The sequence below is a fragment of the Artemia franciscana genome, chromosome 15 (genome assembly GCF_032884065.1).
Source record: "Artemia franciscana chromosome 15, ASM3288406v1, whole genome shotgun sequence".
NCBI lineage: Eukaryota > Metazoa > Arthropoda > Branchiopoda > Anostraca > Artemiidae > Artemia > Artemia franciscana.
The window spans coordinates 18268415-18290967 of record NC_088877.1 but is presented as its reverse complement, the minus strand read 5'-3'; the positions used below and the strand labels follow the sequence as shown (position 1 = coordinate 18290967).

The following is a 22553-nucleotide window of genomic DNA, read 5'->3' as shown; positions in this document are numbered from 1 at the left end:
ATTTCAGCTAGTACAAAATATTGAGTATTGATTACCATCATTTCTATTAAACCCTCGAAACAATAACAAAAGCAGAGAACAAAAAAAAAAAAAAAAAAAAACAAGAGAAAAAACTTTGCATTAGAAAAGAAATCAAATTAAAAGTAATAGTACGGAAAACAAACCAATATTCTTAAGCAATTCAACTTCACCAGTAAATTTAACTTTTAAGGACTTATTAAAATACTATCAAGTGGCAATATCTTCAACACTATCAAGTGACAATATCTTCTATCCAGACATAACAGCTTTAACAAACTCTTCGTAGTTCACGTTTCCTTGTATGTCTTCATGGCCTGATAGAAGCTGTTCTACTTCCTCTTCAGCTAATTTTTCACCTAAAAAAAGCTATTATGAATACAAACTACCAAATTAATTTCAATCTACGCAGTATATTCAATCAGTTTCGTGCCAAATCATAGGAAAACTCAGGCCTTCGGTCAGAAAAGGAAAAGAGAGCTAAAATAAAACATGGGTCTGCGGGGGTATGAGGATAAGGCCTAATGTCCCTACTGGTGGAAAAAGAAACCTGACTTGTGATATTCTGTACACTAATTTATCAGTTTATTTTACAAATTGTTTTTGAGAAACTTGACAGATTTTTCTAACACAGCAGCGCTTTGGGATGTGTGTTCAGCTTGTAGCCCCCCTCCCCCTACCATACATGAATCCCTACGCCTGAAAAAGGGATAAATTCTGGATCATTATCTTCAGTCTAAAACTTCTTGGAATTGCCAATAATGTTGATACGGAGTCTGAATAGAGGAATTTGGCTTTTTTCTGCTTTCACTCTCAAAGCCTTAGGAAAATGGATTACGACTCCTATTTTTGTCCCGACCACCCAAAATTCAAAGTCGTTTGACAAGACAAATGAAGAGTCTATAAATCTAGGGTATGAAACATAAAGGATTGAAAAGTTGCTGGAGACAGGGTTAGTTTTTTTTTTCACTACTGCCGACTCATAAGGGTATGAATTTATGCTTGTGACTTTTCATAGACCAAATTTAGAACAATTACAACTGCTTAGCAATGAACTAATAGTAGCATCTTCTGTCAAAAACCCTGATACAAACTTTAGCAAGCCTGATAAACTTACAAATTCTACAAGATTTTTGTTTTGTTGTTGAAGAAAAGGAAACGTAAAGCAATTAGCCCATAACTTAGCTCTGGAATCATACAGTGACGAGAGACATAAATTTGATTTGACAAGATTTTGCATTCACATTATTTTTTTCGGTTTTAGTAATGTTCGCCTGCTAAATGTCCCTGAAAGAAGGATTTTTGAGGGGGTACATTCCACACATAGATTTTATTACCTGAGTACATATAGGATAATCAAGGAGGCACACTCGTGCCTCTATAAAGAGGCGAACCACGACAATGTTAAGCGATCTTCGGTTCCAGTGGTCGCAGAGGGATGGGGAGGGATGCATTCCGTAGCCCGAACTCCAACTAAGAAACCTGCCAAATGTCATCCCCCTCCGACTTTTCCTTCATGGGGAAAATCTGGCCGAAAGTTTCGACCCACCAACCCCAGCCCCCCTTTAACGTTGTCCGATCGGGCTAAAATTCACAAGTTAAGGTCCCCTAGGGCCCAGGAGCTTATCCGCGAAATTTCAGCTCGATCCGATAACTCCTTCCCTGTTTTCCAGAAACCACGCATAGCCACTTAATTTTCATATTCTTTTTTTCCTCGACGCCTACAGGTCACAGCCGACATCGGATCTGGGTGTACGAAGACTCATTCGACGCGGAATTCTCCGAGTAAGTGCCCTTGAAAGTTTCGTAGGAAAATCTTAACCCCCCGAAAGTTTCGATCCCCCCCCCCCTTTAACGTTGTCCGATCGGGCTGAAATTCACAAGTTAAGGTCCCCTACGGCCCAGGAGCTTATCCGCGAAATTTCAGCTCGATCCGATAACTCCTTCCCTGTTTTCCAGAAACCACGCATTAGCCACTTAATTAACCAATTTCTCCATAAGAGCCCATGTTAATTTGAAATTTTTAAAATTTATTTAAAAGTTATATTTACACACATGCAGGTGGTTAGCTCAGTCGGTAGAGCGTGGGACTTTTAATCCTCGGGTCAAGGGTTCAAGTCCCTTATCGGGCGGTTTTTTTTTCACAAAAGAAAAACGTACAGAAATAATATGAAAAAAACTTGGTTTTCTTAAAGAGTTAAAGAGGCTGCGTTCCAAAGTCGAACCTTAAAACGTACAGGAATTAGGAGAGGCAGTTGGGGGGCTGCCGCCCCCCCAACCCCCCGCTTTTAAAGACTCTTTTGTACAGGTTTTTTGTTGCCCCTCGCTCTTGGCTTCGGAAAGGCCCTCTTTTAATTAACAAAAAATTGAAACGAATGAATAATGGAATAACTTCGAAAAATGTTAAACACAAGAGGACAGGAGAACCATTGCGCCGAAACTAGTAATTAGTAACAATGAAGTCCCCCCACAACAAAAAACCTGTACAAAGAGTCTTTAAAAGCGGGGGGTTTGGGGGGCGGCAGCCCCCAACTGCCTCTCCTAATTCCTGTATGTTTTAAGGTTCGACTTTGGGACGCAGCCTCTTTAACTCTTTAAGAAAACGAAGTTTTTTTTCATATTATATAGAATAAGGACCAAGACCTCACGAAAGTCTCAATAAAAAGTCGGTTGTTTATTTATAAATTAATAAGTCTATGAGCCCATATAGCCAAATGGGCACTGACGATAACAAAATGGGCTCTGAGACGTATTTAAAACTTATATTTATCATGAGTTTCTCGAACACAGAAATAAAAAACAAGATAATTAGACAGCAAAATATAATTTAATTTGACCATGAATCCTATCCTAAAAGCTTGAAGCATTGGATGAGTTCAACTTAATTTTGAATCATTCTGTGTTGATAGAGTTAAAAACCGCTTGATTAAGTCTCGATTTGAATAACATATAATTCACTAATCAAGCGTCCAAGTAAGTTTAATAACACGTAGGAGCGTTTAATTTTCCCACCATTTAGCGACTTGAAACAAATTTAATGATCGGACACAACACACACGGGGCCCAAAACCCTCCCCAAAAATGTGAGCTTTTATCCATGTATTTCCTCATATTCTATTTTCCTTAGAACGTAATACTTACTAACATCAAAGATAACTTGAACCTTCAACTTCTTTAAAAATTATAATTTGAAGTCTAAGAAATGTAATTATGACAGGGGTGATGCCCAAGTGACAGCGCTGCTTGTACGAACATATCGTTTTATGCAACATAATAGAGATATAGGACTCACCCAAGGTTGTAAGGATATATCGTAACTCAGCAGATGAAATGTGCCCGTTCCCGTCTTTGTCAAAATGACTAAGGCCTTCAATAAAATCTTCAACAGTATCAGTGGATCGATTCTTGCTTATATCTTGAAGTATTGGAAGAAACGTCTCAAAGGTAATGCGCTCATCTGACAAAAAAAAGTGTTTTATTAAACGAAGAAAGGGTAAGAAATAACAGATAATGTTAAAAGGAAAAACACTGTTCCACTTAACAGATCATATAATGCTAACGAACGAAGAAAAAGAAGACAACTGAAACTTGTCTTGTTTGGGCGATAACTGAAAGTATTGAAGAACAGAAAAAAAGAAACTAAATGCCGAGAAACACCAGAAAAGATGAAAACTTATTTTATTAATTGATATCAATCTAATTTATTAGTAAACGTTATTATTTTTCATAATATATCCCTCTTTATTATAGTACTGACTATGCAAGTCCTTAGGAGGTGGTAGGGTACCAAAAAAGAACTTCGTTGATGGTAATAATCCATAATATAGATAGCATACAACAATATGAATAAAGGAAACGAACTTTTTTTGTACCAGATTATATAGTCAAAATGTTTTAAATATTATTTGAAACAAATTAATATTCCTTTCGATATTTAATACAGGATCGGCCAAATCATGAGCAACCAAATCAAATTTGAAAACTACAAAACCAATTTTTAGAAACCCAAATAACTATATACAACTATGACACATATCCGCCTTGGATTTATTTTGCTACTCGTAACGACCACTGGTTATGTCTTCAGAACATTCGATTACTAATTCAGTTTTATTTCCATAGTCTTTGGGAAAAGTATTTTTTTTTTCTTTCTTTAGAAGACTATTTCAAGCCCATGCAAAATAGGGTTTTCCAAAGAAACACACAAAAAAAAAAGGCATTTCAAGTTATAATCTTCACAATTTTAGTCTTTAGCTTGTAGAGATGAATTATAAGTGTCTTAAGACACTTGAAAGTACAAAATTACACGATTTTAGACCATCATAAAAAAAAGACAAAAAGAAAGCAATCTAAAGCAGCTATTTTGCTTCAGCGCTTTCTTACAGACCTACATTTCAATAAAAAATTCAGACAAATCATCAAGAGTCTACCCGAGGAAATAAAACGTCGGAAAAAAAATACCCTTCATAAAAATAAACAAGAAATACTCAAGAAAAGACAATACATCTTGTTTTGGAACAGCTGGTAGTTCAACTCAGTGACGCAAAATAAATGAAAGGAAGCCCTTTGTTTGAATTAATAAATTAAAAGAGTAAAAAATTAACATCACACACGGCAGATTTACAGACATCTTTAGTCGACAGCTTCTTTGGAAAACAGAGATCAGAGAAATTTATCTCTTTAGGAAATCAGAGATGAAACATATTTTGAAGAGCATATCAAGAGGCTTTTAAAGGAATTAGCTTCAAAATATATCTTTATTTTGCATATGGCCGTCATATCAGTTTTTCACTTAAGAGGGGGGGGGGGGCACGAAAAAAATAATAATAAGGTGGGGAAACCCCCTAAAATTGGTCTCAGTACTCAATTCCCTGCAAAACTAAATAAAGATAACAATGTCCTCATAGCCTAGACACCCTAATACTTACTGCAGGTAAGAACTATCTCGCAGCTTTTTATTTTTACTTTTTGCAAAAATCTATTTTGATAGTTTCCTTGTAATTTTCTAGAATATCATTTTCCCACACGATTGCACAGTCTTTAGTTTCATCAAAACAAATTATTAGCCCCGTTTACCAAGAGAAAGAATAGCAAGCATACACATGCTGTAAATAAACGTTTGAAGTGCATAATTTTATCAAGAACATCTTCATGTTATAAGGAAGTTACTGGTTTCGCTTATTATTTTGAGGTATCCAGTCGTCATTATACAGAAAGCATTTCATTTTAACACCACATTTGAAAAATATTTCGCTTTTTATTTGTGTTTTATGAGTTTTTAGCTAAAGGGGGAGGAGAATCGGACTTCTTTTGGCATTTGTTGACTCAGTCAATTCTTCACAACCCATTTTCATGTTCTTCATAACCGCAATTTCTTTCACATTTATTGTTCTTTTCATTTACTCTCAAATAAACGATAAATAACAGTTCGAATAAGGATAAATCCTTTTACTGGTAAAAGTTTTACCTATGGGGGGTCCTTTCAGTCCATTATTAGCAAATATTTTTGTTTACAATATTGAAACAATAGTGTTAGATTCATACTACTTAAAACATAACTTCTGGGGACGATATATGGATAATATAATTTCAGTATAGAATCATGGGAAGAGGATTTAAAAGGTTTTTAGGAATATCTTAATTTTGTTTTGGGGGGAGGGAAATTTAAATTTTACTTCAGAATTAGGAGAGGATGAAAAACTTCATTTTCTTAATGTTTTTCTTTTAAAGAATGAAAATAGTCTGGACTTCAAAATTTATACAAAAAACGACTAGAAAGGATTCAACTTCAGTGGAGCAGCAAAGTGGGATCTATCAGATCCTATATACTTGTGGAAGCTCAACCAGAGCTTTCGGAAGTATGTGGGACCCACCAACCAGAATTTAAAAATGACATTGCTACAACATCAAGGCTCTATTTCGTTGGCCTTAAAGGAAAATTTCAAATCTGAAGATTTCACACCAGCTCTATCAGAACAAATTTGATTTTCCGGACTATTTCATCTTGTTCGATAGCGTGTCTTTGATTTCTAAGGACCGGGATTCAAAGCAAATTTTCAGGAAAACGACTAAAATTAAGAAAATTTCATTCAAGAACCTAGCTTTAAATGGAGGCGCAGGTGAATTTGGCTTAAATTCAATTTACGATAATTTACTGAAGTCAAATAAAGCAAGTTTCATTTATCCCAATGCGTTTGACCTCTGCCCACCTGTTAGTTCAAATATAGCTAACGAGCCGGAACCTGGAAGAGCTGCTTCCGGTATTGCATTGAAAAAAAGAGCAATATCAATATGTAATTATCTTATTTCATATATATATATATATATATATATATATATATATATATATATATATATATATATATATATATATATACTAGCTGTTGGGGTGGTGCTTCGCGCCACCCCAACACCTAGTTGATGGGGGCGCTTCGCTCCCCCAAGCCCCCCCGCGCGCGTAAGTCGTTACGGGCCATTGTAGTTGCGTCCTTGTGTCCCACCTGTGAATATATATATATATATATATATATATATATATATATATATATATATATATATATATATATATATATATATATATATATATGTTTTTAACTACGTAAAACTTACGAATATACAACATTCTTCGCTGTCCCATTGTCTGTGCATATAAATAGATTGTCAGGTTTACCGACTCTTGAACATGCAACATATAACTGTCCATGGGAAAACCATCCGTATTCAGATCTATACCTCATGATTCTAATGATAGCCCTTGAGCTTTGTTGATGGTGATTGCTAATCGACCATTCTCTGTGTCGCCGTCGTCATTTATATATCCCCCTGTGCCCCCCCGGCGTCCCCGTTGTAGTTGTGTCCCTGTGTCCCAGTCTGTAATTTCTCTTTGAGTGTTTGAGTTTTTTTTTTCTTTTTAGTTTTTTTTTTGTAGTTTTTACCTTTTTAGTTTTTATTTTATTTTTTTTTAGTTTTGTTTTTCTCCTTTATTTTTCAGTTTTTTTCCTTTTTTTATTTTTTTTTCTTTTTTAGTTTTTTTTAGTTTTTTAGCTTTTTTAGTTTTTTTTTATTAGTTTTTAGTTTTTTTTCTTTTTAGTTTTTGTTGTAGTTTTTACCTTTTTTTAGTTTTTTTTTTACTTATGTCCTGGTCGTCATTTATATTCCCTGTGTCCCGGTCGTCATTTGTGGCCCGGTGCTTTGTTGATGGTGATTGCTAATCGAACATTCCTTGTGTCCCGGTCGTCATTTATATTCCCTATGTCCCGGTGTCCCTGTCGTCATTTGTGTCCCGATGTCCCGGTCTGTAATTTCGTCAGTCGACAAACATGACGTCAGTCGACACACAGACAACTTATTTGTATATATATAGATATAGATGACGTCAAATGCAAACCCACAAACAAACAAACATGCATATATACAACTTATTTTTATATATATAAAAACATGACGTCACTCGACACACAGACAACTTATTTTTATATATATAGATGACGTCAAATGCAAACCCACAAACAAACAAACATGCATATATACAACTTATTTTTATATATATAGATACAGTTTCTTTTTTAGTTTTTTCTTTTCTTAGTTTTTTTCTTTTTTTTAGTTTCTTCTTTTTATTGATTTGTTTTCTTCAAATTTGTCAATGTTCATCCTAAGATTGACACTTGGAAAAATCTTTACGTGCCAAGCATGCTAAAGCTCCAACAATTTATAATAAACCTAAAAATTTTGGGTATCTGTTTTAAGGTTTTCGAATTACTTTAATCTATTGTCAAAATATATTGAAATATTTGTGCAATTCCCAGTTTTTTTTTGGTTTTGTCTTTTTTTTTAGTTTTTTTTTCTTTTCAGTTTTTTACCTTTTTTATTTTTTTTTATTTTTTTTAACGTTTTTCCTTTTTAGGTTTTTTCTTTTTTTATTTTTTTTTTAGTTTCTTCTTTTTAGTTTTTTTTAGTTTTTTACCATTTTTCTTTTTCTTCTTTATTTTTCAGCGTCACTATGAAATACACATCGCCGAACCTTTGTTTTTTTTAACTAAAATCTGGTAGGCATTGATGACCTTATCCAAGTCAAAATCCCAAACCCAATCATCATCGCTATCATTTTCAGTTTTGATACGTTTTGACTCTGGCTGTCCAGGTGGATTTTAATCTAACTGCGCGGTTTTGCGTTCTTTAGCCGCAAGCCTTTTGGCATTAACCCTTTGAGCAGATTCCTCGGCTGTTTCTTCTGCCATTGTAGGATTTATACTAAAATTTCTCTTTGAATTAAGTATTTGAGCAGCTTCCTCGGCTGTTTCTTCTGTCATTTTAAGATCTATACTAAAAATTCCTCTTTACGTGCTAACCTTGCTAAAGCTCAACAATTTATAATAAACTCAAAGTTTTAAATATCTGTTTTAAGGTTTTCGAATTACTTTAATCTATTGTCAAAATATTTCGAAATATTTATGCAATTCCCAGTTTTTACATTCTAGTTTGTTCTCTTTTTCTTCTTTATTTTTCAGACGTCATATGTCTGGCGTAACAGACATAGTGGAACAGACATAACACACAAACAACTTATTTATATATATATATATATATATATATATATATATATATATATATATATATATATATATATATAGGATTTATTCCTATACGAACTGTTATTATCGCCATGGGAAGGCAGTGTGGTCTTCGAAATTACCTCACAAATAACCTTTCCAGTGGCATTCTTGATGGGGCCAGGTCGCTAAAAATTTAGGGCATAATGTGCAACCAGTCAACTCCTTGCTTTTACCGAGGTTGTTTTTACGTGGTATCTTTCAAATTTCCTTTTGAAAAAATCAACAGATGAGTTTTCAGGGACAATATCCCTAAAGAAACCCTACTATGAAGGAACACAGCGTTTGCCAAAGTAGAGCTTCAAGGTGTATCAGCCTATAGATCGCCAGAGCGCACTACGTCTCGTCATATTGCATTGGTGAATTAAAAATGGAATAGTTGTGGGCAAGATAAGTCATGGCAAATTGTAGAAAAAGCCAAGAGAGATAGTCCAATTAAGTGGGCATCAAGACATGGCTAATTTCCCCCCTTCATTGCCATCGTTACCATCTCCCACATATGCTACACCTCTCATGCATGTCACTTCACAATGCGGAACTACAGTCAACCTGTCGAGATAGCTAGTCCAGATAGCTCTTCAATGGAAGAGTAGTTCTTGTAGGATGTACTTGCAGAGAATAGGTACTGACGCCATATCGAATCTCTTACTTAAAGGTCGTAATCGTTTTCCGACCAGTGTTGCAACATGCCTTTGAAACTCCGTTTTGTGCCTTTTGGAGCATTATCAGCACGTTCACGAGTCCGCCTAAAAGTCGTCCATCCATAATCAACAATAAGTCTAATGCAAGAATAGTAAAGAGAGACTATCAAGCAGGGTGGTAACAAGTTCACAGAACAAAGAATTGTTCCAACTTTCTCGCAGAGGAGAATCGGACCTATGCGAAGTGCGTGCTCCATGTGAGGTATGGCAAGAAATTTACTCTCAGAAGATGTAGTTTGGCAACTCTTAATCCTAAAGACAAAGTCAATTTGTTGACCCATGAGCTTATGTAGGCTGACTGACAGCTCTCTTGTCTTGGATCCGTCAAAACTGACCATCCAGAAACCATACCATTTCCTTGTATCTCCAGAAAATCCCACTTCTAGAGGAAAAGAGGGTTGGATTAAGTCTTTGTGTTTAAAGACAGCTTACATTGACTGTGGTACCACCAGAAAAAAAGATGCAAAGAGTTCCCAAGGTTCCCCCTATAACACTAACATAAAGTAGGAAAGGTATGGGTGCCAGGATGCTATCCTGAAGAGTCCCAGTCTTTGTCGGATATTCGTGGGAAGTACAAAGCAGTCCATAGAAAACAACACAGGAAATGAGATTTCTAAGGACACTCTAAGACTCCCATAAGCTAGATGCTCGCGGATTTTCTCCCATATGCCCTCATGTCATGTTTACCACTTATATGTTCATCTGAAAATATGGCTGTGTCTATAAAGTCCTATGGGGAATAGGATAACAGACACTTTTAAAGGATAAATATTTTAATTAGATATACTTTTCAGATTTGCTTGATAATATTCAGGTAAACAGTTCATAATCTACAAGTCTCAGGAGTGAACTAGGAGTACCCTGCCCTATCCAAAGTATGGCATAGTGGCCTCTTTAAAACCGTTCATTCAACCAGTTCAAGGGAAATCGAACGGACGAACGAGTGAGGGAGTTTATATGCTGCTAACACATGCTCATATGCAGAATTAGGCTGCCTGAGGCCAACACTCAGGTAAATACTACCCTATTTAACCTTCTGGCTTTGCTTGCTACCAAAACAGGACCCAAAAATTTCAAGTTATTCCTTTAAAATCTCCTTATAGCCTTATCTGGGGCATTCATCCTTTTTCCTTTCCTCTGGCTGGGCATCTGGTTGAACTATTTTAGGGATATGGTCTTTTCTAAGAGTTACACTAACCTGATTTATAGCTATGAGTCAGCTTTTTAACTTCGGATTCAGTGGGATTTTGGCCGAGAGCTCTGAGAAGCTCACCAATCTGAGAAACTTGAATCTTGTTATCACCCCGATTGTCAAAGAGCTGGAAAACTTCCATGAAATCTAGAAAAAAAGTAAGTGTTTTATTGAAAAGAAGAGAAAGAAGTCAAACTAAAGCAAAGATTTTAAAGTTGCCACATTTTTATCCTAAGTGCATATATACTAGGCTACTTGGGGGGGGGGGGGCTTTCTTGTCAAATAATTTTTAAGGGACAGGAGAGTTTACAATCAATCCCATGATTCCCTCCCCCTTGTGAGCAGGTGTAATTGTACTAGCTTCTACGCGAGTTAGCTTGGTTAGCTACAGGTTTAGTGATTACTTTATATGAGCTAGCATTTTCAGAAGAAGAAAGCAAATATGACAAAAATTCAATTTAAATTATTATGCTTGAATCTAACGGTTTCATTTGTTTAATCTTTAACCACTTCCAATCTGAAATATCAGAGAATTTTTTTGGCCAGACAAGTAGAATAAAAAAGTATATTACTTTTATGTTCACATGACGTCATTATGTTCATCATTTTAATTGTCAAAGATATTGATTTTTCTAGCAAGGTCGATTTCTAACAACGATTTCAACTAAGTCTCAAATTTTTGGTTTTCTTTTTTATGGTTTTTGAATTGTTGGAATATTTTGTCAAAATAGAAATATTTTTCAATTAACAGTTTTTTGCTGTTTCAGCAATTTAATGTAAACTTTTACATGCATGAAAATCTTCAATTTTTCCACAGAAGTGTGACAATGTCATTGCAGTACTCATATGATGTATAGAAAAATGACATTTAATTACAAAATGACAATTAAATTGCTTTTCAGCAATTTAATGTAAACTTTTACATGCAATTACAAAATGACATTTAATTACAAAATGACAATTAAATTGCTTTTCAGCAATTTAATGTAAACTTTTACATGCATGAAAATCTTCAATTTTTCCACAGAAGTATGACAATGTCATTGCAGTATTCATATGATGTATAGAAAAATGACATCACTGACATGAATCTTTTATCCAAAATCAAGGCTCTTAACAAAATTTTCTCAAACTTCTGACCTATTTAGGTCGTTTTTTTTAGGCAAGAATATCCCAGGATACCAATTTTAAGGATCATTTTCATTTTTGACTTGCTCAGATTCTTATTTTTGCAGATTTTCTAAGACACCGTCTTTGCTATTTACATTGATTTTTGACTTACTCATATTCTTGACATTGCTTGTCTTCTAACTGTGTGTCTCTTTGCTCTTTATTTCCATTTTTGATAGGTTTTTATACTTGCTGTTGCATATCTTCTAACCACATTTGTCTTCCTTCTTCGTTTTAGATTTTGGTAACTTGAGACAATTTAGCAATGCCCTTTGCTTTAGCTGCCTGTATTGTTAACCCACATTGTTGATTTTCATCTATTTTAAATTTAATATGTTTAGGCCATTCTCTTTGTCTTATCATGTTTGATACTCCAGGTGGTTCCAAAGAACCTTCATTTGTAATAACTGCAAATTTTTGCTTTTTAGGCTTTCCTACTAACATTATAAAACTGGTTAGGTTCACAAGTTTTATCCCACATAGCAACTTGTTCTTATCTATAAAAAAAACTAATTTAAAATTTTTCAGGTATTTCACTTATTTTAACTAAAACATTAAAATTATTGCTCATGCAGCATAAATAGTTTTGCAGTTTACATAATAACTTAAGAGATTCTGAACTGATGTATGCTGTACAGGGTTTTCTTTTCTTTTAGAAAAATTTTTTCAAGGACTATGAAATGTAAACAGTACGACGTGGTGCTTCATGTCAACTAAGCTTCAAACTTTTGGTTTTCTTTTTAAAGATTTTTGAATTGTCAAAATATACACAATTACTTTTTGCAATTACCAGTTTTTTTGCTCTATAATCACTTTAATGTAAACTTTACCATGCATAAAAATCTTCATTTTATCCAGGTAAGTGCGACTATGTCATTGTAATACTCGTGTATATAAAAATGGCATCACTCACATAATTTTTTTTCGAAATTAAGGCTCTTGGCAAATTTTCTCCTACTTCTGATCTATTAAGATTGTTTTTTAAGGCCAGAACATCCCAGAAAGCCAATTTTCCCAAAAAAAATATGCAGCCATTTTTGAGAAAAAATAAATAAATACATGAACAATTATTGCTCACTTATAAAGATAACATATATCTATCTATCTATCTATATATATAAAAATAAGTTGTTTGTGTGTCTGTCGACTGACGTCATGTTTGTTTGTCGACTGACGTCATTATAAGGATTGAGCTGTATGTCGTCATGGAGTTGTTTGTCGTCTGAGGTCATGTTTGTCGACTGACGAAATTAGCATCAGTGATAGAAATTCTGAATTGAATGCACGTTGCGAAATTTCTCCCGACGTTGAAAGGACAATCGTTTCTCAATTGCAACATCTGTTCCACGAAAATAATAATTTAGTGCGACTGTTAAAAACAGCCATCGATTTGATACGCATAAAACTGTTATTTCCCCTGACAAAACGCCTCCTGGCCAACATGTGCGTAGATACAATGCTCCAACTATCGACGAAGTGGCAATCGTTATGGTCAGTGATCAGTTTTTACCCCGAGATATTATTCTTCATAAGCGAAACGCTCAGTTGTTAAGAATTGCTGAAACTCATCGATGCTACGATGCCCTACAATATCCTATCATTTTTTGGGATGGAGCCAACGGTTATCACTTTAATATTAAATTGATAAATCCAGCCACTAACAAAGAAATGAATAAGAAATGCAGTGCAATGCATTATTATTCCTATAGACTAATGATTCGGCAGGACGAAGACAATTATATTTTAAAATGCCGTCAGTTGTTTCACCAATACGTCGTTGATATGTATGCAAAAATTGAATCAGAACATTTGTTATTTATCCGTCTGAATCAGACCAAGCTCCGCTTTGAACAATACATTCATTTGCGAGATGCAGTTGTAAATGACAGTAATACCACAAACGTTGGAAGATTAACGATTTTACCTTCGTCATATGCTGGCAGTCCCCGCCCGTCATATGCATGAATATGCTCAAGATGCTATTGCGTATGTTCGTCTCTATGGTCGTCCAGATTTATTTATTACATTTACATGTAATCAATCTTGGGACGAGATACAGCAGCTTTTACTTCAAGGACAATCGGCGGTTCATAGACATGAATACGGCCCATGTCTTCCAACAAAAGTTGAAATCACTGATAAACTACATAGTAAAACTTGAAGTGTTTGGGTCAGTGCGATGCTGGATGTACTCAGTGGAATGGCAAAAACGAGGATTGCCACACGCACATATACTAATCTGGCTACATTATAAAATATCTTCTAACGAAATTGATGATGTGATTTCCGCTGAAATACCTGATGAAAATGTCAAGCAAGCAAACAAGCAAACTTTCGCATGCAAACCGATTAGGGTTCGCGTAGCGCAGGTGCCGATCTCCTGATTCTCCGCCCTCGGCCGGGGTGCAATGCGTGGTTGGGGTGAAAATGTCGATAAGGGGTTATATGATATTGTTGTAAAAAATATGATATATGGACCTTGCAGTGCACTGAACGAAAATTCACCATGCATGGCCAAAGGAAGGTGCACAAAGCAATATCCTCGACTTTTAGTACCCAACACAATTACTGGCAATGATGGTTACCCACAATATAGAAGAAGATCTACTGAAGATGGCGGTAAAACAGCAATAATAAAGAAGCGTAACAGTACCACCATCAAAGTAGATAACCAGTGGGTTGTTCCATATTCCCCATTATTATCAAAAAAATTTAATGCACACATGAACGTTGAATACTGTAACTCCATAAAGGCAATCAAATACATATGTAAATATGTCAACAAAGGCAGTGACATGGCAGTTTTTGGCTTGCAGTCCGAAATCAAAGATATTGACGAAATCGTACAATATCAGGCTGGAAGATACATAAGCAGTAATGAAGCTGTTTGGCGAATTCTTTAATTTCCAATACACGAACGTAGTCCAGCTGTTGTTCACTTAGCGGTACATTTACAGAATGGTCAACGTGTTTATTTTTCGGAATCCAACATGCAACAAAGAGCCCTGAATCCACTGGATACAAAGTTAATTGCTTTCTTTTCGCTATGCAAAAATGATTCTTTTGCCAAAAAACTGCTGTATACTGAAGTGCCTTCGTATTACACATGGAATACTAAAAATAAAGTATTTGAACGTCGAAAACAGGGTAAGTCAGTTGACGGCCAACCTACCATCTTCAAAGATACCACAATAGGAAGACTCTACACCGTTCACCCCAATCAACATGAATACTTCTTTCTACGCCTGCTTTTGGTGAATGTACCCGGTCTGACGTCCTTTGAGTATTTGAGAACTGTAAACGGTACTATACATGACACTTACCGTGGTGCATGCCAAGCTCTGAATTTATTGGAAAATGACCAACACTGGGATAACTGCATCAATGACGCATGCAAAAAGTCAACTCCAAGTCAAATCCGTGCATTGTTTGGAATCATACTAACAACTTGCTCTCCTTCAGCTCCTACAGAGTTATGGGAAAAATATAAATCAAAAATGTCCGAAGATATACTCCATCGAAAACGGTTAGAGACGTCAGATATGACTTTTGATTTTACATCAGAAATTTATAACTACACTTTGGTTATTATAGAAGATTTGTGCATATGTATGGCAAACAAACCTCTTCAGGATTTGGGAATGCCTTCACCTAATCGTACTGCTGCTGTTTCGACATGTGTAGAATTGGACCGTGAACAAAGTTACAGTACGAGTGATCTATTGTCATACAAAATAACATTTCCAAGTTAAAGTCAGAACAAAAAGACATTTATGATACGATAATGCATTGTGTCGATAATAACGTTGGAGAAATTTTCTTTTTGGATGCCCCAAGAGGTACTGATAAAACGTTTGTGATAAAACTTATTCTGGCATCAATTCGATCAAAAAATGATATAGCATTGGCAATTGCGTCGTCCAGAATAGCCGCAACGTCGCTGCCTGGTGGAAGAAATGCTCATTCCGCTTTGAAATTGCCTCTGAATTTGCATTCTACAGAAACTCCCACGTGCAATATTTCCAAATCATCTGAGATGGGTAAAGTATTGCAGCAACGCAAACTTATTATTTGGGACAAGTGCACAATGGCACACAAAAAATTGCTCGAGGCTCTGGATCAATGTTTGAAAGATTTGCGAGGGAATTCGAAACCCTTTGGCAGCACATTAATATTGCTTGCGGGAGTTTCAGGCAAACATTGCCTATAATACCTAGATCAACCCCTGGAGACGAAATGAATGCTTGCCTGAAAAATTCTAATTTATGGGCACACGTAAAAACATTAAAATTAACTACAAATATGCGTGTCCGATTGCAAAATGATGACTCTGGTCAAACATTTCGAGATCAATTGCTGGCAATTGGAAACGGAAAGCTCCCAGTAGACTCAATTTCAGGACGTATACAACTACCTGCTGAATTCTGTAATTTAGTGACGTCCAAAAATGAATTGATTGAAAAAGTATTTCCAAATATTCTAAACAATTATAAAAATAATAAATGGTTAAGTGAAAGAGCGATTCTTGCACCCACAAATATAGACGTCCACGAAATCAACAATATTGATTTGACCAAGATTCAAGACCAGGCAGTCCTTTACAAGTCAGTCAACACAATTTTGGAACCAAATGAGGCGGTTAATTATCCATCTGAATTTTTAAATTCTGTGGATCTTTCAGGTTTTCCACCACACGTGCTACAGCTAAAAATAGGCGTACCAATAATATTGTTACATAACATAAACCCACCAAAGTTTTGCAATGGCATGCGACTTGCCATAAAAAAAAAACAATGGAAAATGTAATAGAGGCCACAATCTTGACAGGGCCTTTTGAGGGTGAGGCTGTTCTTATTCCTTGCATTCCCATGATTCCAATGGATCTGCCTTTTCAATTTAAAAGATTGCAATTCCCAATTTGATTAGCATTTGCAATCACCATCAACAAAGCTCAAGGTCAATCATTAGAAAAATGTGGTATAGATCTTAATACTGATTGTTTTTCCCATGGATAATTGTATGTTGCATGTTCGAGGGTCGGTAAACCTGACAATCTATTTATATGCAGTGACAACTGGACAGCAAAGAATGTTGTATATTCGCAAGTTTTATGCAGTTAATTTATATTGTATCTATCTATCTATATAAAAACGAGTTGTGTGTATGCATGTTTGTTTGAAAAAAGAGCGTTTGCATATGACGTCATTATAAGTACATAAGAATGTACATTCTTACGTCATTATAAGGTCATTATAACACATATATAAATCTATCTATACTCATAGGTGGTACACAGGGACACAACTACAATGGCGCGTAACTAACATGGCGCGTAACGACTTACACGCGTGGGGGGCTTGGGGGGGGGGGGCGAAGCGCCCCCACCAACAGCTAGTATTTATATACATCAATAAAATATATATATATATATATATATATATATATATATATATATATATATATATATATATATATATATATATATATATATATATATATAACATTTCAGCATATTTAACACTAATACTAAATACATCATCTATCTATATATATAAAAATAAGTTGTCTGTGGATCGTGGATCAGGTGACGTCATGTTTCTGTGTCGGCTGACATCATGAAATTAGTTGTCGTCATTTTTGTTATGACGATGCTTAGTATATTGTAAAACACATTAATTTGGTTAATAATATACCATTTAAAACACCAAAATGAACATGCTGGAGTAGTCACTCGGTGAGAGAGGGTGTCAGAACGGAGAATGAAGGTCCCAGGTTCAAATCCTGGTTAGGCTAAAAAAGGTAAAAAACTAAAAACTAAAAAAAAAAACTGAAAAAACTAAAAAAAGGCAAAAACTAAAAAAAAAATAAAAACTAATAAAAAAATAAAACAGCCGAAAAACTAAAAAAACTAAAGAAACTAAAAAAAGGAAAAAACTTAAAAAACTAAAAACTAAAAAAAAACTAAAAAAAAAAAAACTGAAAAATAGAAGAGAAAAAGAAAACTAATAAAATTAAAAATAAACATAAAAAAAATAAAAAAGATAAAAACTAAAAATAAAGTAAAAAGAAAAAACGAAAAAAAAATAAAAAAGCTAAAAAAAAAGGTAAAAACCAATAAAAAACTAAAAAGAAAAAAGGTGAAAAACAAAAAAAAATTTAATCTAAAAAACGAAAAAAAACTAAAAAGGTAAAAACTAAAAGAACTAAAAAGAAAAAAAAACTAAAAAAAGGAAAAAAAACTGAAAAATAAAGGAGAAAAAGAAAACTAAAAAAATATAAATAAAAGTAAAAAAACTAAAAAGATAAAAACTTAAAAAAAAACTAAAAAGAAAAAGAAAGAAACTAAAAAACCTAAAAAAAGTCAAAACCAATAAAAAAAAACTAAAAGGAAAAAAAGGGAAAAAATTAAAAATTTATTTCATCATATACCAATTCAAAAACGAATGTATACCGGGATGACGACCAGGACACAGGGAATATAAATGACACAACTACAACGGGGACGCTGGGGGCACAGGGGGATATAAATGACAACCGGGACACCGGGACACAAGGAATATAAATGACGCCCGGGACGCTCAAAGAGAAATCACAGACTGGGACACCGGGACACAAATGACGACCGGGACAAAGGGAATATAAATGACGACCGGGACACAGGGACATAACTACAAAGGGGACGCCGGGGTGCACAGGGGGATATATAAATGACGATGGCGACTCAGGGAATGGTCGATTAGCAATCACCATCAACAAAGCTCAAGGGCAATCATTAGAATCATGAGGTATAGATCTGAATACGGATTGTTTTCCCATGGACCATTATATGTTGCATGTTCAAGAGTCGGTAAACCTGACAATCTATTTATATGCACAGACAATGGGACAGCAAAGAATGTTGTATATTCGCAAGTTTTACATAGTAAAACTTGTAAAAACTAATATGGCGCGTAACGACTTACGCGCGCGGGGGGGCTTGGGGGGGCGCGAAGCGCCCCCACCAACTAGGTGTTGGGGTGGCGTGAAGCGCCACCCCAACAGCTAGTACAAAATAAAAATAAAAGCTAAATTATGCTACACTAACCCTATTCAATCTGTTTCAAGGGTATTCCCTATTTAACAGCTCTGTATTTAACACAGATTTTTAACTTAAAATCAAGTTAGAAGTAAGTATTGGTTTGCTGTTTCTTGCACAAAACTGGTCCACCAGGTAAAAGCAAGCAGCAACCTGGCAATTTTCCCAAAAAAAACTTTTGTTTTTTTGTGAGCTGTGGAGCCATCTCCAGCGCTCACAAAAGGGATTCCAAAAGCTTTATTGATAGAAAAAACATATGAGAAGTTAATAAAAGAATCAGCAAAAGCAAAAGAGGGCTAATAAAGTAAAAAAAATCCAAAATGATCAATGCAGAGGTGCTAGTAATTGAATGAAAATAATTATACAGGGATAAGTATTAACTGAAATGCTAGAATATCTCTTACCAGCTATTTGATCTTCTGAGTAGCCCTAGAAGAAGAACACAGAATTAAACTTTTATACAGTGCAAATTGAATTAAACAACAGAGCACATTTCATGTAATAATAACTATTTAACTTCCATGCAGAAAAAAAAATCTTTTTACACTATTATGAAATCCTAAAAACCATTAAATAGGCTACACTAAAATTGTCAAAATTAACACTATAAAAGACTAAATCAGCATGATTAATATCAAAAGAAGGTTCTAAAAGACAGTACAGATCAGCAGCAGTTTTTTTTGGGGGGGGAGGGGATATAAGAAATTGTTCAGTGTCCCAACAAATACTGACGTATAAGCTAAATTAAACTAAAAACATAAGCTATATTTCAAGGTGTTCGCACACAATCCCTACATCTTAGAACTTGGGGAGAGTCCCCCTTACCTGCACTCCTGGCCACACCCTACACAGAGTGGGAGATGAGTTATGTTGATTATTGCTTTGAATACAGTTGTTTTTAAAACCCATGTTCAACCACTATATTCTGGCATATTCATATTTTCAAGAGCCTCTGTCCCACACAGGCTAGCCTACTGAAAACCCATAAGGCAAAAAAACTTCAATGTTCCACTCAGTTGACCATGAAGAACCAGAAAATTATTTTGGTCAAACCTCCTTGCAGAACCATAACATACAAACCCAATGTCTAAAAATGGAACTTGTTTAGACTAATCTGCAAGGCCAGGAACCAGTAAATATTTATATCAACAGAGTTAAGTTTCCATAAATTTTGGAATAAAACATTGCCAATATATATTTTTTTTTGGGGGGGGGGGTTGAAGGTTTGACCATGGTGGAACAGGGGGTCAGCTCTCATAAGTTTGAAATAAAAAATCATTAATATTTTTTGGAGGTAGGTAGGGAGGTTGGTATCTGTCCCTGGAGGGCCAGGGATCAGCTCCCATAAATTATTGAATAAAATATTGTTAATAATTTTTTTTTTTTGGGGGGGGGGGCTGGGCCAGCTCCCACAGGTTTTGGAATAAAATATCATTAATATATTTTTATTGTATTTCTTTTTTGTCAAATAGGTGTGCTATATTGTTATACCAGGTCTTTGTCAATCAACCTTGTGTCTCTGGCTTGACCTTTTTTTTTATATTGTGTGTGTTGTACTGAAGTTTAAATAAAAATCTTGAATCTTGTGAAAATATGTTGAAAGCTAGTTAAACTCTACTGCCAAGAGAACCCCATTCTCCCTCCTATAGCTTGATTTAATGTTTCTGTTAAATTATGATCCTCAACAGAACCCAAATTTTCCCCCATGTAGCTTGATATAATGCCCATTTTTCAAATCATGATTGTCAACAGAACCCAAGAGTTGAATTGAAATTAGATGTATTTGGAAAAACAGTTAGGACCCAGAAAACATATATTCTACCTCATGTAACTTGGTATTATGTCTCTGTGAAATTTTGATTGTCAAAAGAACCCAAAAGTTGAATTGAAATTGACTTATTTTGTATATACATCTCTGACATTCCTAAAGAAGGGAAAAAGATTCATTTAAGATATACCCCACTACAAGGATGTATATATATATATATATATATATATATATATATATATATATATATATATATATATATGTATATATATATATATATATATATATATATATATATATATATATATATATCATGAAAAGAGAAATCACCAATGCTACAGCACAAACAAAAAAAAAAAAAAAAAAAAAAAAAAAAAAAAAAAAAAAAAAAAAAAAAAAAAGGAGACAGAAGGAGAAAAGGAAGACTGTTTTCCTAAATTAGTGATTAATATAGACCAGCACTTGAATGAGGACATTATGCTGGAAAGCAGTATAGATTCTATACTATGGCACTTTAAAATGTTAATTCTATAAGCAGATCCATTTCTGGTCAACCCTTCTCCTCTATGGGGCAAACTAAAATGTGTAAAGTCAGCAGGGTTTTGAAGCCATGGGAAAAGTTGGGGTTGTATAATATGGATAAAATTATATTTTAAATTGTAGTTCTAGTTATCACTGGTAATATCTGTGTACCAGGAAGTCAAAAGATAATTAAAAAACTCCCACATCCATTAATGTTCATATCCAAGATGGTTCACTTTCACTTTTGAGTTTAAACTAGTCAGCTCTTTATGAACAAAACAAAAATCCCATTTTACTTGCAGGTAAAATTACCTATAGAGTAAAGCATAGGCTATTAGTCCATGGGCCCTGCTGCCAGCAGGGCTCATGGACTAATATGCTTCACTCTATAGGTAATATTAAGTGTAAACAAGCCAACTTTATGCATTTTCAGTTTGCCCCATGGAGGAGGAGTGTCAACCAGATATGGATGTAGGCCTACTTCTAGAATTAGCATTTCTAAGTGCTATGATATGAAAAGTATGCTGCTTTACAGTTTAATTTCTCATTTAGACAGCTTGTGATGAAACTAAACAATAGCCCAAGCATTTTCTTAGCTATCATAATTTAGGCCTACTTGTTAATATAAATGGGCTATAGGCCTATACGCTACCCAGAATCTATATTGCTGTTTTGACAGAAGGCTGTTTGTGGCCAAATGTTTGAGGGCAGCAGCATTTACAATATCTTCTAAGATTTGAGCTCTAAAAAATTGATATTAGGATTTTTAATTCAGAAGGCATACTGACAATGTTCATGCAGTTACAAAGGAATTAGATCTAGAGCCTAGGTCTTCTCAAGGTTTTGATGGTTTCAATTCTGATGGGTCTAAATAATCATAGCTTAGTTCAGTCTCTCAGCAACATCAATTACACAATTAAATATACTCTATAAACTTACCTTAGTTTTAGAGTTCATTGTTAAGTTTTCTACTTTTAATAAATTCGAAGTTAGTGAATGACCCAGCCCTCGAATCAACAGTGTCAACACTTAAAATAGAAAAATCTTCAAATAAGCCGAGATATCCAATATTCACCGAAAAACTGTACTACATAAGGACTTTTTCCTGATTGACGGGAAAAGTTATTTTTGACGGTTATTGACAAGTTATTGACGGGAAAACAAAATTTTGGTGCCTGCCTCTCGGTCAAAATGATTTTTCTTTTTGTTTTGGAAAATAAAAAAAAATATATATTTTACAGAAAAAAAATTTAAACTAACAAAGTAAGCAGACGTCAAAAGATTTATCATGTTTTACACTTTTGTCACTACAAAATAAATGAGTAATTTTGAAAAATTAGGAAGTATTACCTTGAAAAAGTTATACAGAATCAAATCCCCTTTCTTTTTTCTTCAGTAGCGCTCTACGATTCCAGAGGGAAAATAATTTTTTTTTAAACTTACTGTGTACTGTGCAGAAATAACTCACACCTCGTTATATACAGAAAAAGCTGCTGCT

General features: G+C 34.6%; 1 protein-coding gene across 1 annotated transcript; it reads right to left on the bottom strand.

The window, feature by feature from the left end:
* Positions 1 to 101: 101 nt before the first annotated feature.
* Positions 102 to 22148, bottom strand: LOC136036129 (myosin-2 essential light chain-like). The gene is made up of 5 exons (XM_065718152.1): positions 21995 to 22148; positions 19170 to 19194; positions 10527 to 10667; positions 3311 to 3475; positions 102 to 377 (listed from the first exon to the last, which is right to left on the bottom strand). The coding sequence occupies exons 1-5, from the start codon at positions 22010 to 22012 to the stop codon at positions 271 to 273; spliced, it is 456 nt and encodes a 151-aa protein (XP_065574224.1). The 5' UTR covers positions 22013 to 22148; the 3' UTR covers positions 102 to 270.
* Between the last annotated feature and the right edge of the window lie 405 nt (positions 22149 to 22553).